The sequence below is a fragment of the Silurus meridionalis genome, chromosome 4 (genome assembly GCF_014805685.1).
Source record: "Silurus meridionalis isolate SWU-2019-XX chromosome 4, ASM1480568v1, whole genome shotgun sequence".
Lineage (NCBI taxonomy): Eukaryota > Metazoa > Chordata > Actinopteri > Siluriformes > Siluridae > Silurus > Silurus meridionalis.
This window is the reverse complement of record NC_060887.1, coordinates 29,871,360-29,885,493: the sequence shown is the minus strand read 5'-3', so window position 1 is coordinate 29,885,493 and position 14,134 is coordinate 29,871,360. Positions and strand designations below refer to the sequence as shown.

At 37.5% G+C, this 14,134-nt stretch overlaps 1 protein-coding gene across 2 annotated transcripts in view; it reads left to right on the top strand.

The window, feature by feature from the left end:
• Positions 1-14,134, top strand: part of kcnh2b (potassium voltage-gated channel, subfamily H (eag-related), member 2b) — a 226,855-nt gene that overhangs the window by 121,059 nt on the left and 91,662 nt on the right. Inside the window, exons 3-6 of one of the 2 annotated variants that reach the window (XM_046847059.1) lie at positions 3,592-3,750; positions 3,890-4,375; positions 4,576-4,787; positions 7,050-7,088. In XM_046847059.1, coding sequence (XP_046703015.1) covers positions 3,592-3,750; positions 3,890-4,375; positions 4,576-4,787; positions 7,050-7,088 — 896 coding nt within the window. The remainder of the gene's footprint in view (positions 1-3,591; positions 3,751-3,889; positions 4,376-4,575; positions 4,788-7,049; positions 7,089-14,134) is intronic. The other variant, XM_046847060.1, reaches the window with a different exon arrangement.

Sequence of the window (14,134 nt, the reverse complement as noted above, 5' to 3'; positions counted from 1 at the left end):
CTATCTACATCCTGCTTTACCAACTCCACATCATCCAACCTTCTCTCTCTATGATTTTCCTCATTCATCAGCTGCTCAAAATACTCCCTCCACCTTCTCAACACACTCTCCTCACTAGTCAACACATTTCCCTCTCCATCCTTTTACTGCTCTAACTTGCAGTACATCCTTCCCAGCTCGGTCCCTCTGCCTGGCCAATTGGTATAAATCCTTTTCTCCTTCCTTAGTGTCCAACCTCTCATACAGCTCCTTATATGCCTTTTCCTTGGCTTTCGCCACATCCCTCTTTACCTGCTGCTGCATCTCCTTGTACTCTTGCCTACTTTTCTCATCACTCTGTCTATCGCACTTCTGTTTTGCCAACCTCTTTCTCCTTATGCTCCCCTGCACTTCCTCATTTCACCACCACGTCTCCCTGTCTTGCTTTCTATTTCCAGATGTCACACCAAGTACTTTTTTTGCTGCCTCCCTCATCACTCCTGCAGTAGTTGCCCAATCATCCAACACCTCTTCAACACCACCGAGCCTCTGTCTGACCTCTTCCCTGAACCTCACACTACACTCTTCCTCCTTCAGTTTCCACCATCTTATTCTTCTTTCAGTCCTCACTCTCCTCTTCTTTTTCTTCGCCTCCAAAACCATCATACAGACCACCATCCGAAGCTGTCTAGCTACACTGTCCCCTGCCAACACCTTACAGTCTCCAATCTCCTTCAGGTTGCATCTCCTGCATAGCACATAGTCCACCTGTGTGCACCTTCCCCCACTCTTATATGTCACCCTATGATCCTCCTTTTTTTAAAAATACGTATTCACCACTGCTATTTCCATCCTTTTAGCAAAATCTACCACCATCTGCCCTTCCACATTCCTCTCCTTAAAACCATACCTACCCATCACCTCCTCATCCCTTCTGTTATCTTCACCTACATGACCATTAAAGTCTGCCCCAATCACCAATCGTTCTTTCCTAGGTACACCATCTACCACTTCATCTAATTCACTCCAGAATCTTTCCTTCTCCTCCATCTCACAGCCAACTTGTGGAGCATAGGCACTGATGACATTTATTATCATCCCTTCAACTTCCACCTTCACGATCCTCACCCTATCAGAAACTCTCTTCACCTCCACTACACTCTTACTGTACTCTTCCTTCAGAATCACCCCTACACAATTTCTCTTTCCATCCACACCATGATAAAACAGTTTAAACCCACCTCCAATGTTCCTGGCCTTACACCCTTTCCACTTGGTCTCCTGAACACACAGCATATCTACCTTTCTCCTCTTCATCATATCAGCTATCTCTCTCCCTTTACCCGTCATAGTACCACCAATTAAAATACCAACCCGAACCTCCACTCTCCTACACTGCTCCTTTCCCTGCTGTCTCTGTAGACGTCTTCCTTCTCTCTTTCTCCCCCTTCGGCCAAAAGTAGCCCAATTTCCACCAGTACCCTGTCGGCTAACGATACCTGTGGCGGTCGTTGTTAACCCGGGCCTCGACCGATCCGGTATGAAATTCTCATTTGTGATCCGCATATTTGATTTGGCACGTTTTACGCTGGATGCCCTTCCTAACGCAACCCTCCCCATTTACCCGGGCTTGGGACCGGCACTAAGAGTGCACTGGCTTGTGCATCCATAATGGCTGGGTTTTTGACACTAAATGTCCATTTATTACAGTTCCATTACTGTTCAGGTGATCAATTGTTATGTGTGTGCTGTAATATTTTATTGGCAGTTTAATATTTATTAATAAAAGTTCTGAGCAATTAAAAAGTAAATGATGCAATACAATTTGTTGTAGCTGTTTTCTTCATGAACCCCGTTGATTTTATTTCTAAAATGTTGCAAAGTAGACTAAATAAAGTTTGTATTTGTCTTTACAACAGATATGTATTCTGCATTGAGAATTTTTCTTGTTTAGAAACTGTCTAGACATATAACACTTAGAGTATTTTTATTTATTCCTTTTTTTCATCTTTATGTGCAGTACATTATGCAAGGAGTCAAAAATAATAAATTGAAGTTTTGAAGAATATTAGCAAGTGTTTTTTTCACTCAAGTTGATGATTAACCACTCAGCATTTTGTGCCTTTCTATTCATTTAGAGGCCACTCTGTACAGCTGGGGATTGTTCCACATCTATAGCCTACAGATCCATTAAATAACAAAGAAACACAAGATCTATGAGTATGGATTTGGTAAATTAATATAAACAGTCAACTACAATGGCTCCGGAAAACAGGTTGCATTTAATTGTTTATCACTGCATACCTTATCAATGAAGAACTATAATAAATGGATGTTTGGAGCCACTCACATGGGTTCCTTTTGTGTCTGGTTCCTCTCAAAGTTTCTTCCCCATACCATCTCAGAGAGTTTTTCCTTACCACAGTCACCACTGGCTCACACATTAGGGACAAACGTATACAGTAATTTCTGGACTATAAAGCGCACCCATATATAAGCCGCACCCACTGAATTTGACAAATATTTTTATTTTGAACATAAATAAGCCGCAGCTGTCTATAAACCTGTCTACACTAATGAACTTTACACAGGCTTTAACGAAAGACATGTTATACATGGTGTAAAGGGTGAAATATGTTGCGCTTCCTTTAGGAGCATAGCGGTATTTTGGGAATAGCCTGGCATTGCATTTTTCCGCGATCACTGCGTGTGTTCAAGACGAGGATTATGTCCTTATTATTTTCTGATGCTCATTTCTAAGTTTCTTTGACTAACCCGTAACGCTGTTGCCAAGAATAATAAAAAAGCACGAGTTTTGGAAACCTGTCTGTGCTTATATTATTTCTGTTGCAACTGGAGTTAGCGAGCTATCCCATCACCCTGACTCAACGCGTTACAACGGCTTGTATCTAAACAGTAGCCTACCAAGAAAGTCATTGTTCACTGTCTTCCTCCTTCCTTTCACGTCTATTTCTCTTGGGATCTTTTGGCATCGTCGTGCGTTTAAAAAAAACTTTTTTTCTCCCGATGCCGTGCAGCTCAGAACACGGGTGAGGTGCGTTTTTTTTGTTTCCGTTCGGAATTTTTAATTGGTCTAATGTTATGGGGTTCAGTTTTTTGGCTTGAAGTTTGTGAAACCGGGAAAAACCCAGGAAAAAATCATAAATAAGCCGCTTCATTGTTTAAGCCGCGGGGTTCAAAACGTGGGAAAAAGTAGCGTCTTATAGTCCGAAAAACACGGTACATTCTTTTATTACCGCTTTATCTCGGTGAAGCTGCTTTGGGACAATGTCCGTTAGTATAAGGACTTTACAATAAAAAATTCAATGAAATAATTTGTCTTAAGAAACTATCATTGGAAAATGCATATGCATCTTAGTAATGTGATGAAACTGGCTTTTATTCATATTTATGTAAATTGTGAGAGCATCTCTGTTTTTGATGCCAAAATATGTTTAATTTAATATAGCTTTTGCTGGTTCTATTTGTTTATTTATTACAGTATTTAGTTATGTAAAACCTTTTGATGAAATTGAAACAAGAATTTGTAAACACTAAAATAATACCCCCTCTCTCTCTCTCTTTCTCTCTCTGTCTCTATTTCTCTCTCAGGTTCATGCTTTCTGTGCCTGGTAGATGTGGTGCCGGTCAAAAATGAAGATGGTGTAGTGATCATGTTCATTCTAAACTTTGAAGTCATGACTGAAGATAAACTGCACAGCCCCACCCAGGGTCTGAACCACCGGCTGCCTTTCCCCTGGCGTGCCACAAGTATTCCTTTGCTCTTCTTCCAATAACAAACTTTGTTTTTTTTCCACTGCAATAATTTAAGCGGCCTAAATAAGAACATAGCATTACAAAGCCCAAGTTTAAGTTTTTACATGCTGATTAACTTTTCTCTCTGTTTCAGATCGATCGCGTCGTATTCGTCTGCACCTGCCTCTCCTGCAGTCACACAGCAGGTCATGTCTTCATGAGGACGCTGAGGCCAGACGCAGGACTGCCAGTATTAGGCGTGGCAGCAGTCACGAGTCTATGGCACTCGGTGAGCTTGTCTCACTGCCAGAAAATGAGCAGGTCTGCCCCTCTGCGACCACTCCATCAGGCACGGCATCCTCATCCCTGTGGCCTGACGACAGACGCACTCTCTTGGGAAGTGAGTCCACGCCGCCCCCTTCGGCCACAACACACTCCTCCACATTGCCCCTGGGTCAGTCCTCGCCACGGACACACAGGCTCAACCCAGACACCTCAGCCTCCAACTGCAGCCTGACGCATAGCCGCTCACGTGAGAGCTTCCACAGTATGCGCCGCGCATCTTCTGTTGATGACATAGAGGCCATGAAGCCTGAATGGGAACGCAGACACTCCATACGACCAGGGACCAGCAGTACAGGTAAGCAAGCTAGAGCCCAGGTAGAGGGCAGGGCAAGAGTAGAAAAGTATAAGGTGATCTTTGTTTTTGACTTGTACTACAAAATATGACCTAAGCTGTAACTACAATTACAAATACAGATAGAGTAGTTGTGTTTTACATCTATTATTAATGGTATCAACAACAAAAACGTCTATGCATGTTTTATTTATTTTTTACAGGAGCAGTAAACAACAAGTCCAGCATGCTTAACTCTACCTCCGATTCAGACCTCATGCGCTACCGCGCAATCAGCAAGATCCCACAGATCACTCTCAATTTTGTGGACTTTAAACCTGATCCCCTTATTGCTCTGCCTCCTGGAGAAATGGACATCATTGCTCCATGCAAGCTCATCGACCGCACACACAACGTCACAGAGAAGGTCACACAGGTAATATAAATTACTGTTTTTGCTCTGGCTTTTGTTTTAGATACTAGTCATCAGGACAATTTGGATTTTTAGGTGGGTTATAGTGAATGTTTCAAGGTGCTGATTTGTAGATGTGACTTTTAGTTAATGTTCACTGCATGATCTGAGTTAATTCAGTTTAGGAGACAAATATGGACATGGACGAAAGTGATTACGTTTCACATGTACTTAGTGTGATAATGTCCTTGTTATGTCTTGGCTGGTCCAGAAAGTTTGGTTTTAGATCTTTTCAAAGGAAACGTGTCCAAGACTTAGCTTTGGTGAAGAGAAAACTGTGCTTTTAGTCCTGAATTTAGAGCTGTGGATGATACTGGTAAAGCAGATCCTGAGCAAATAAAAACTTGCTTATTTTTGTGTGTCAGAAGGAGCTATGATGTTAAAATTGATGGATGATAGATGAATGAGGTTTACATATTTATACAATATTGTTCAAATGTCATAGACAGTCATATATTTGTATATGTTTGTACTTGATCTTTATTTACAGTGTCAGTAGCAAAAAAAACTTTATTTTAGGATTCTAAACATTTATTTATTTATTTATTTATAAAAAGATTATCTGTTAACACTTTACACAAATAAGTTAGATGGAGCAAATCAAGTTTAGGAGAGATTTTTTTTTTTTTTACTTTTTAAATCTTTAGAAATTAATTAGAATAATTAGAAAAAAGTCTTAGTTTTGAAAGTGTCCTCACTTTCTGAAATCCGTTACAAATTAAATCAATGTAAAAACTATTACATACAAAAAAGCTGACACATTACTGTCACAGTTACATAACCATTACTGTGCCACATATGAACCAAAGGACCATAAAAATAACATGAATATTTTTAAATGTGCAAAGTGTGCAAATAGCAGCTGTCTTTATCAATTGATATTATATTAAGTCGAAAAATAAGGCTAAATCAAGAAAACAATAATGCCATCATACAACTTTATGACATAATTAGACAGTGCTACTCCATGAGTCTTTTTACTGTGAATAGGAATAATCCGCCATAATGTTTTTTTATGTCTTGTGTTATTATTATAAATAAATAATATTAAATTATTAAATAAACAAACACATCTAGACCATACTGGATATACAAATTTATTTGTCTGTCTTCACTGATTGATTTTTATAATTTCCATCATAAATTACCAGAAAGTTTGTGTTTCTCTGTTTGGCTGGTTTCTCTCTGTAGATGTAGGTGAGTTAAGCTAACGCACCTCCATGCCATGCTGTGGCCGCACTCTTTCGTCACTGCTCTACAAAAATAAAAAGGGCGATTGATGGCTCTAAATGAAATGATGATAGATTGGGCTTCTCGGACTGTTTGTTGTGGTATGAGCCTTTTTGGGCTAATCTATTTTTTGGTGGAGAGCAGACATTTTTGTGCATTGTGTTTCACTGTGGCAAGTAAAATTTCCCATTTATGATCTGTGTATATGATAGTACAGTAAACAATTGAGTAAAGTGCTGCATATTTTAACAGGGGATTAAAGTAATGGTAATAATACAACTGTAAATTCTACCCAGAATACTTGTGAAATGAGTTCAACATTGGGCTGGAGACATTATATGTCATCTTGTGTTTAAATTTTTCATGATAGTCAGTGTATTAGGCTGATGACATTTTGAGACGAAATCATTCATTCTGATATTTGTTGTGGACATAGACTGAAGCTCTAGGCCTGTATGGGCATGATTTGTGCATTGCTTGGCTGCCACATGATTGGCTGGTTGGATAATTGCATGAATATGCAGGTGAACATCAGGTCTTCCTATTAAAGTGGCCATTGATTGTATTGTCCTACTTACTTTAAATGCAGTTTCTCTAAACAAGGGTTCAAATACATTATTGATCTATGAATTAGGGGGCATCTTCTTTACTCAAATGTGGTAATATGTTCACACAACTGGTGTTTAATGAGCAGCCTGTGACAGGTGAGCCATACAGATCTTGGCATAGCATGTTAGATTGCACTCAGATGTGAGGCTGGTGTGTACGGTGAGAAATGACTGAACTGTAAAATTTAGTCTACATGACCACCTGCTAGACTGCAGGTCCTTGTGATTGATCTCCACCAAGTGGATGTGACATTTAATTGAGCCATCAAACGCTCGTAGTTGCTCCTCGCTTCTCAAAGTGAGCTGTTGTCAAGCTTTTATGGGTGAAAGATCCTGCCTGTGTAAAGGATCACAAAGTTACAAATAATCTTGTTCTTATTTTCCACAGCAGAATCAGATAAGGAAGAACTCACTAATGATTGCCACAGTGAGTGTTAGATATATTTGAGTATGCACTCTGCATGGTAGTTAGACTCTCTCTGTGTGTGTATGCGTGTGTGACTTTAAGCTTCCACTTTTCTGGTTGGACAGCTAGTCGCACCTCTCAGCTGTCTGACACACACTGCTCGGTGTGTTTCATTCAGGTGAAAGCAAGGCCACTCCAACCCTGCAAACTCACCGCAACTGCAGTGTGAGATGCTTTGCAGAATGGCTTTGTGAACGGAACCTGTGTGTGTCACAAAACGTGCACATTGGAAACACAATATAAGAGATTGTATGTATGTATGTATGTATGCGCAGATGTGTCAGGAATTGTAGGCCGTTTTCTCGATTATTAATGGTTGTATATATATGTTCGATTAGAGACACACTCGCATACATTGGCCAACATACACTCGAGCATAAAGACCTCTGCACGGCCTCCTCAATCAGCATTATTCTTTATTTGCTTAATTTGTGATGCCATTGCTTTACATTAATGTAGGCACTCTTTCCACATAAGTTTCTGTCACTGATATTGTCTTATACTTACAGTAACCTATTATCACAGGTCTGTTAACATTTTTTATGACCTATTGGTGGCAGTAGCAGGCAGTACAGATATAGCACCACCGACTCCAACCATTCAAACAGCATTTCATCCTTCAAACATTCAGACAGATCTCTTTGATTTGTGTTACAAATAATTGGTTATTAATAAAATTGAAACAATGTGCACTTATGTCATTCATTCATAATCATGTAAACATTATCAATCAAGTAATATAGTGAAATACATATTGGTGCTTAAATAGATAAGCAATTTAAATGGATTATATTAACGTCAATTCTCTGGTTATTTTGCTTTATAGAAGCTTAAGAACCATTCAAGATAATAAAAAAAAAGAGATCCACCGAATATCTTAATGGGAAAAATTAATGTCCTGCGACCTGAAAAAAAAACAATTGTACAATTACAATTGTAATTTTAACCTTAAAGTTAACCATGTACAAAAATTATGTTAGTAATTAAATTGGTTATACATTGATTATTAACCAGTGAGAGTGAATAATTATATAATAAAATCACATCAGTGTGAAATATATAATATAATATACTGTAAATTGTGTGAATGAGCATGCAGATGTGTGTATGATGCCATCTGTTGCATTAGTGTCCTCTATATGGTGTATTCTCAGTATGCCAGAAATTGACTCTGAGTCCTTTAGGCCCTGACCCAGGATAATGTTTATTGCTAATTGTGCAACATATTTCGAAACTTTTTATGTGGATCCCGGTTCTAGGGAATGTGTTGCTCAAATCCTATCCCAGTGTGTTAGGAAGCTGGGGTCAGAACATAGGGCCAGCCATGAAACAGTTTTCCTGGAGCAGAGAGAGTTAAAGCTCTTGCACAAGAGCCCAACAGTGGCATCTTGGTGCTGCTGAGGTTCAATCGCTGACCTTTCAACTTGTCACCCAGGGCCTTAACTATTAAGCTGCCTTTCTCCTAAATAGTTTGTGGTGTAAATAAGTATTAAAGATTTACATACGTAAATACCCAGTCTGAAAACACTTTAAGAACTGCAAAAACACTGTTCTATATCTTATACATTTCTATGTCTAATGTGATTTGCCAGCTATTTCCCTTCCATTTGCATCCATTAGCTTGTACAATGTTACACAACTAGAGTCACACTAAGAGGGATGCATTATGTTTTATGTTCCTCCTAGTGCAGTTAATCAACATTTGATACTCCCCTACGTCAAAATGTTGTCTGTGCCCCAGTCACGTTCTCCATAACAAACCATATGTCCAGGCATTTGCAGTGGTGCACAACTAATTCCAAATCAGCTAGGATACTTTAGTTTTAGATTCATCAGCAAAATTTTGCTTTTTATCTGTTGAATGAGGGCCAAAATAAGCAAGTACCTGTTAATCTTAATGTTGGTTTAAAAACTGTTGTGTCAGGCTGCATAACAATAATAATAAGGATTTATAGCAAATATGTAAATACTGCTAAGCTCTTTACTTATCCATATTGGTGTTATTTAAAGAGTCTTTACTGTCCTTCACCTAGTCAGGAGACACTTGCCTTTATTTTCCTACTCAGCGTGTGATGGCTATAGGTGTTTTGATTAATGTTTTCCTGGACAGCTGGCTGGAGTTTTGAGTGATGAGTGTTTTTAAACTTTCAAGCAGAGTTCAGCCTTCTCAAATGTCTTTCAAATGCTTCTTCAGACCCAGATATCAAGTTTCTGAAGTATTTAAGGTGACATGGGGTAATGCAGAAAACCTATTTTATTTATTCAAATTCAAAGCAAGTTCAAGATTAATTCAAGCCTGAGCTGTTTAAGAATATTGCTCAGGCATCCAACATTGCTTATAGCAGTTGAAACTCTCAACCATCCACAGGCATCTGACTTTCTTTTTACCAAGACAAAGTAATAATATTACAAAAGCGGTTGTCTGTTTTGACACTATACCTGCACTATACCTGAACACTTTACCTGCAAAACCTTAGACATGGACAATTGCTGAAAAATGATAGACACCACCCTTAAAACCAGTCACATACAAATCTATACGTACCACATAGTAGGATTGTACTACATTTAGAAGTTGCCAAAGTTTGCTATAACAAATGCTAAATAAATTGTTCACTGTTCCCTTTGATTGTTGCATTACTTTTTTACACATTTATTATCCAAAATAACTATTAACAACAACAGTAAGTTAGTAGCTTAAGGCTAAATAGAAAAATGACCAATCATTTCAAGCCTATACTGAAAGACAATTTGAGAGCCTGCATGCTCTGTTTTTTAGTGACTCAGCCTTTTTGATACCTCAGCATGAGTCTAATTGTGCTTAATATTATAAATAGGATCTCAAAGTAACACAGTGAGTAGTATTGTCCCCTTACAGCTTTGTTGATTTGCTCCTATATTCTAGTCATTGTCTGTGTGGAGTTCCTCATGTTCTCCTTCTGTCCATACAGTCCTTCTCTGGGTTCTCCATTTTCTCTATTTCTCAAGATATGCAAGTAGCTGGATTGGTGGCTCTAAATTACCCCTCAATGTGAGTGAGTGTGTAATGTGTGTGAGTTGTGCCTTGTGATAGACTGGCCTCACTCTCAGGGATAGACTATTGATGCAATGTGACCTTAGCCAGGACAAAGCAGATGTATAAGATGGATGGGTTGGTAGCTGGATGTATAGATGGCTGGATGAATGGATGGATGGATGGATGGGTGAATAAATTCATTAATTAATGAATTAATTGATGAATTAACATTAAAAATTTAATTCTTAATAAATTGTTAAGTTAGTTTATCAAAGATGTACAGTACAAATCTATAGAACTGTATTTAAAGTAATGTGCTAAATGTATACCTTTTTAGAGCATTGATAACACTGGCCAGTAATTGATCCCAACAGAAACGCACAAGACTAACGTTAATATAAAACCTAGATTATATTGATTTTGCAAGTCTACCCGCAAGTTCAAAGCACCAGGCCATTAAAAGACCAAAATGCTTTGCACTATTAAAAATAGGCCTGTTAGATTTATGACAATGTCAGGGGTAATTTATTAAGCAATACAGTGGGTGCATAAGCCATTTCATTTGCTTTTAGTCATGTCATGTTTTGCTCTTAGGGCTCAATGGCTGCAGTGGACATAGGTCTATTAACTCCAGACTAAAAGGTTAATGTTTCTAATCGATCTTAAAAATCAGTTTAAATCAGGGCATTAAGACCACAGCTGTGGCTGGTAATTTAGACGATTCTCAACTGTATGCAAAATTTTGACTAATTAATTTATTACTGTGATATCACCATTTCTCAGTATGTTTTATATTGCCTAATCAAAATTTTAATTGAAATATGTATGAAATATGTAGATTAATTAATAATTAAAAATAAGAGACTGAAGAGGTTTCCTAAATAACTTGTTAAAATTGTTACCTAATCAAATGACAAGTGTATAAATAAAGATATACTGTTTACAACTTTAATTTCTCAAAAGTCCATGAACCGACTTAGAATTTGCAACACTTTACAGCTGATCCTGTTACATTGCATTCACTTCACACACTTTTTAACACACGATTAGACAGCACAAATTTCAATTTATACCCTAAAGCATTGGTCCTAGCTTATCACATTACCTATCACATTACCTTTGCTTTTGAGTTCTGCTTTTGACCCTGCTTTTTTTATTTATAGATGTTGCATTGCCTGTTCTAACTCTTTTGTTGCCTGTTTATGTCTTCGAATTGCCATGTCTTTGCCCTATGGATTTGTCTGCTTTTCCATTTGCATTTGCGCTTGTGTCCACACCCCTGCCTTTGTCTGACATGTCATTGTTGTGGTTCTGGGCTTCCATGTACTGTAATTGTAAAATTCAATGAAAGCAAGGAGGGAAAAACAAATGATTTTGTTGTTTGGATTTCATCTACAGTACATCACACTCAATGTTCACAGTGCAGGGGAAAACAGCCTTACACAGCAGATACAAGCTTGGCAAGCATATATACTCCCTCAGCCATATTATATCATATGGAGAAAACTGACACACTGATAATGGTTAGGGTTTGTTCTGTTCCTCTGAATGCTAAGGAAAAAAAAAATAATTGTGGAGTATAGAGTGTAACAAGTTAATGTAGGTTTGACAGTTGATAGTAAAACATTATTTTACAGCTACTGCCCTTTGAACATGTGTAGCAAGAAATGCATGGCCTGCTTGAGATTATTAACTGCAATACTAAATTTGGACCAGGGAATTCTATCCACAACATCACCCTGTTCTGTAGACAAACTCAATTCTTGCACTGCCTTCAAGTCCTTTCAGATATATTGTGATTGTATGGTTTTCCAATGTGAGTGTGATATGTGCTGCATTAAGGATTTGGAAAGAAGTTTTCACATTAACAATGTGCCATTGATGATACAAAAAACCCAAACTATAAAGTGCTTTAAATCATAATCATGAATTAAGGCAGCTATGAACCTCCAAGATGGACTTGAAGGCAACATTACCCACATTGAATTGCAGTAATGTTTAGTGTTTTGCAACATGTATTCTCATGCAATGCTTGCTACTTTCTTAACCATGACAAGCAGAAAAGTAGAAAATTAAAATATCAAAATGCATGTTTAGATTATTTTCAGATTGATTCTATTAACAGAATATTCCATACATAAACATAATTAAAGTTTTTTGGTCAGATAATTCTGTCAGCTATATTTAGTTAGTAGTTGGACAGATAGAGTAGGAACATTGAATTTGTTGATATGTGATGGCAAAAATACTATAGACTTTTAAAGTTTCAGACAAGAAAACCATACAGCATTAGGCCTTATAGTCTGCTCTAATAGGAATTCAGTGCAGGTGGTAACACTATTTTGGGCTATGGCTTATAAATAAGACTGCTGTGGCATATTTTAAGCGTCATACTCCATGCTGGTAATCTCTGGTGCTATACCACTAAATTATTATTTCACCTGCACAAAAATGAACCTGCATGAATTTTTTGTGTATTTCGACATGTAACGTGTGCACATGTGACATTCTGACCTGATAAGATGCTTTTTAAGGCTGTGCTATATATATGTAAATGTGGTATTGTGTAATGGTGAGTTCCAATCATTTTTTTAAGAAAATGTTCGATTTACATAGTCTAACTGTGTAGGTAATTCAGATTATTTATGTTTCAGGTTGTCTTCTACTGTGGCCTTTTTAATCCATACTTGTACAAATATGATTTTATTTTATATAGTTGATTGCTGTTCAGCCCTGTCGTAGCCATTTAATGAAAAATTAGAGTATGTACATGCATGTGTGCGTGGCATATGATAGTTGCAAATTTGCATAAATTAGTTTGTGTGTGCGTAACTGATGTTCAAATTCACTGAAGAAAAATAACGTAGAATAAAATGTCACTCCCCTCAACCAACACACAAACACACACAAACGCGCTTCCATGGCTGACCCATTTTGTCAGTCCTGGTGTCATTAATCTCAGTGAGCTGGGTAAGGGGTTGGACCGGCTGCTCGCCTTTGTCCCTGAACCCTAAGTAAATCAGACCCTGCCAGATGCAGCACTGATCTAGAGTGCATCAGTCACACATAACTGTTTTTTTCTTTTTTGGAGAACCACCCACCTGTCGTAGGACTTCAAGTTTAATACCCTGTAGAGTGGATGCTTTTTAATATAACTCTACATGAGACATTTTCTTTTTTGCATTTCTTCAAAGATGAACTCTCGGGGTGGTTGGAGCAGCAGATACTAACTGAAGTAGTCTTAACTGCTAACTAGGTCATAGCCGTGACTTTGTAGCATCAGTCTTAGAATATATATTAGTGCAACTAAGCTCTGTTTCTAAATTAATCAAGAATTTAGACAAAATTGTTTGTTGCTACTCACTTACATATGATATGATCTTATCTCCAGCAAATTCATGCTACCAGCAATTGGGAAAAATAAATTAGAAGATAATATACTACATTCATTCATACAATTTTAATATCTGGAAGGACATCATAGAGTTTGAAAAAGCAAGAACAATGAACAATAAATAATGAACAATGTTAAATCCACAGGAGTTCTTCCTGATAGCATATCTATTTGTAGTGATATCAGTGTTGATGCATTTTTAGTGGACTGCTTAGATTAGGATTAAATCCTCCTGTCTAAAAGAATGCACAATAATTAAATGACTAAATCTACCACTTTGATGAGCTAGATAATGGCAAGAGGCAAACTTTAAGTCTGGTCACAAATAGGCATACATTTTACATTCAAATGCAATAACATTTGATTTATGCTAAAAAACTATTACAATTTATTTTTTACGACCAAACGTATTTTAAGGCCTGTTGGTTCCAGTAAGGCACAAAATGGCTCACCTCCTGACAACAGCACTTTATTATATCCTACTTTTATAAAGTTGTATAAGAAAGAATGATGATGGTACTCTAAAGAAAAATTAATATATCAAAATTAGTATTAAGTGTTAATTATTAATAGGAAAAATAATCATATTGAGTTTCA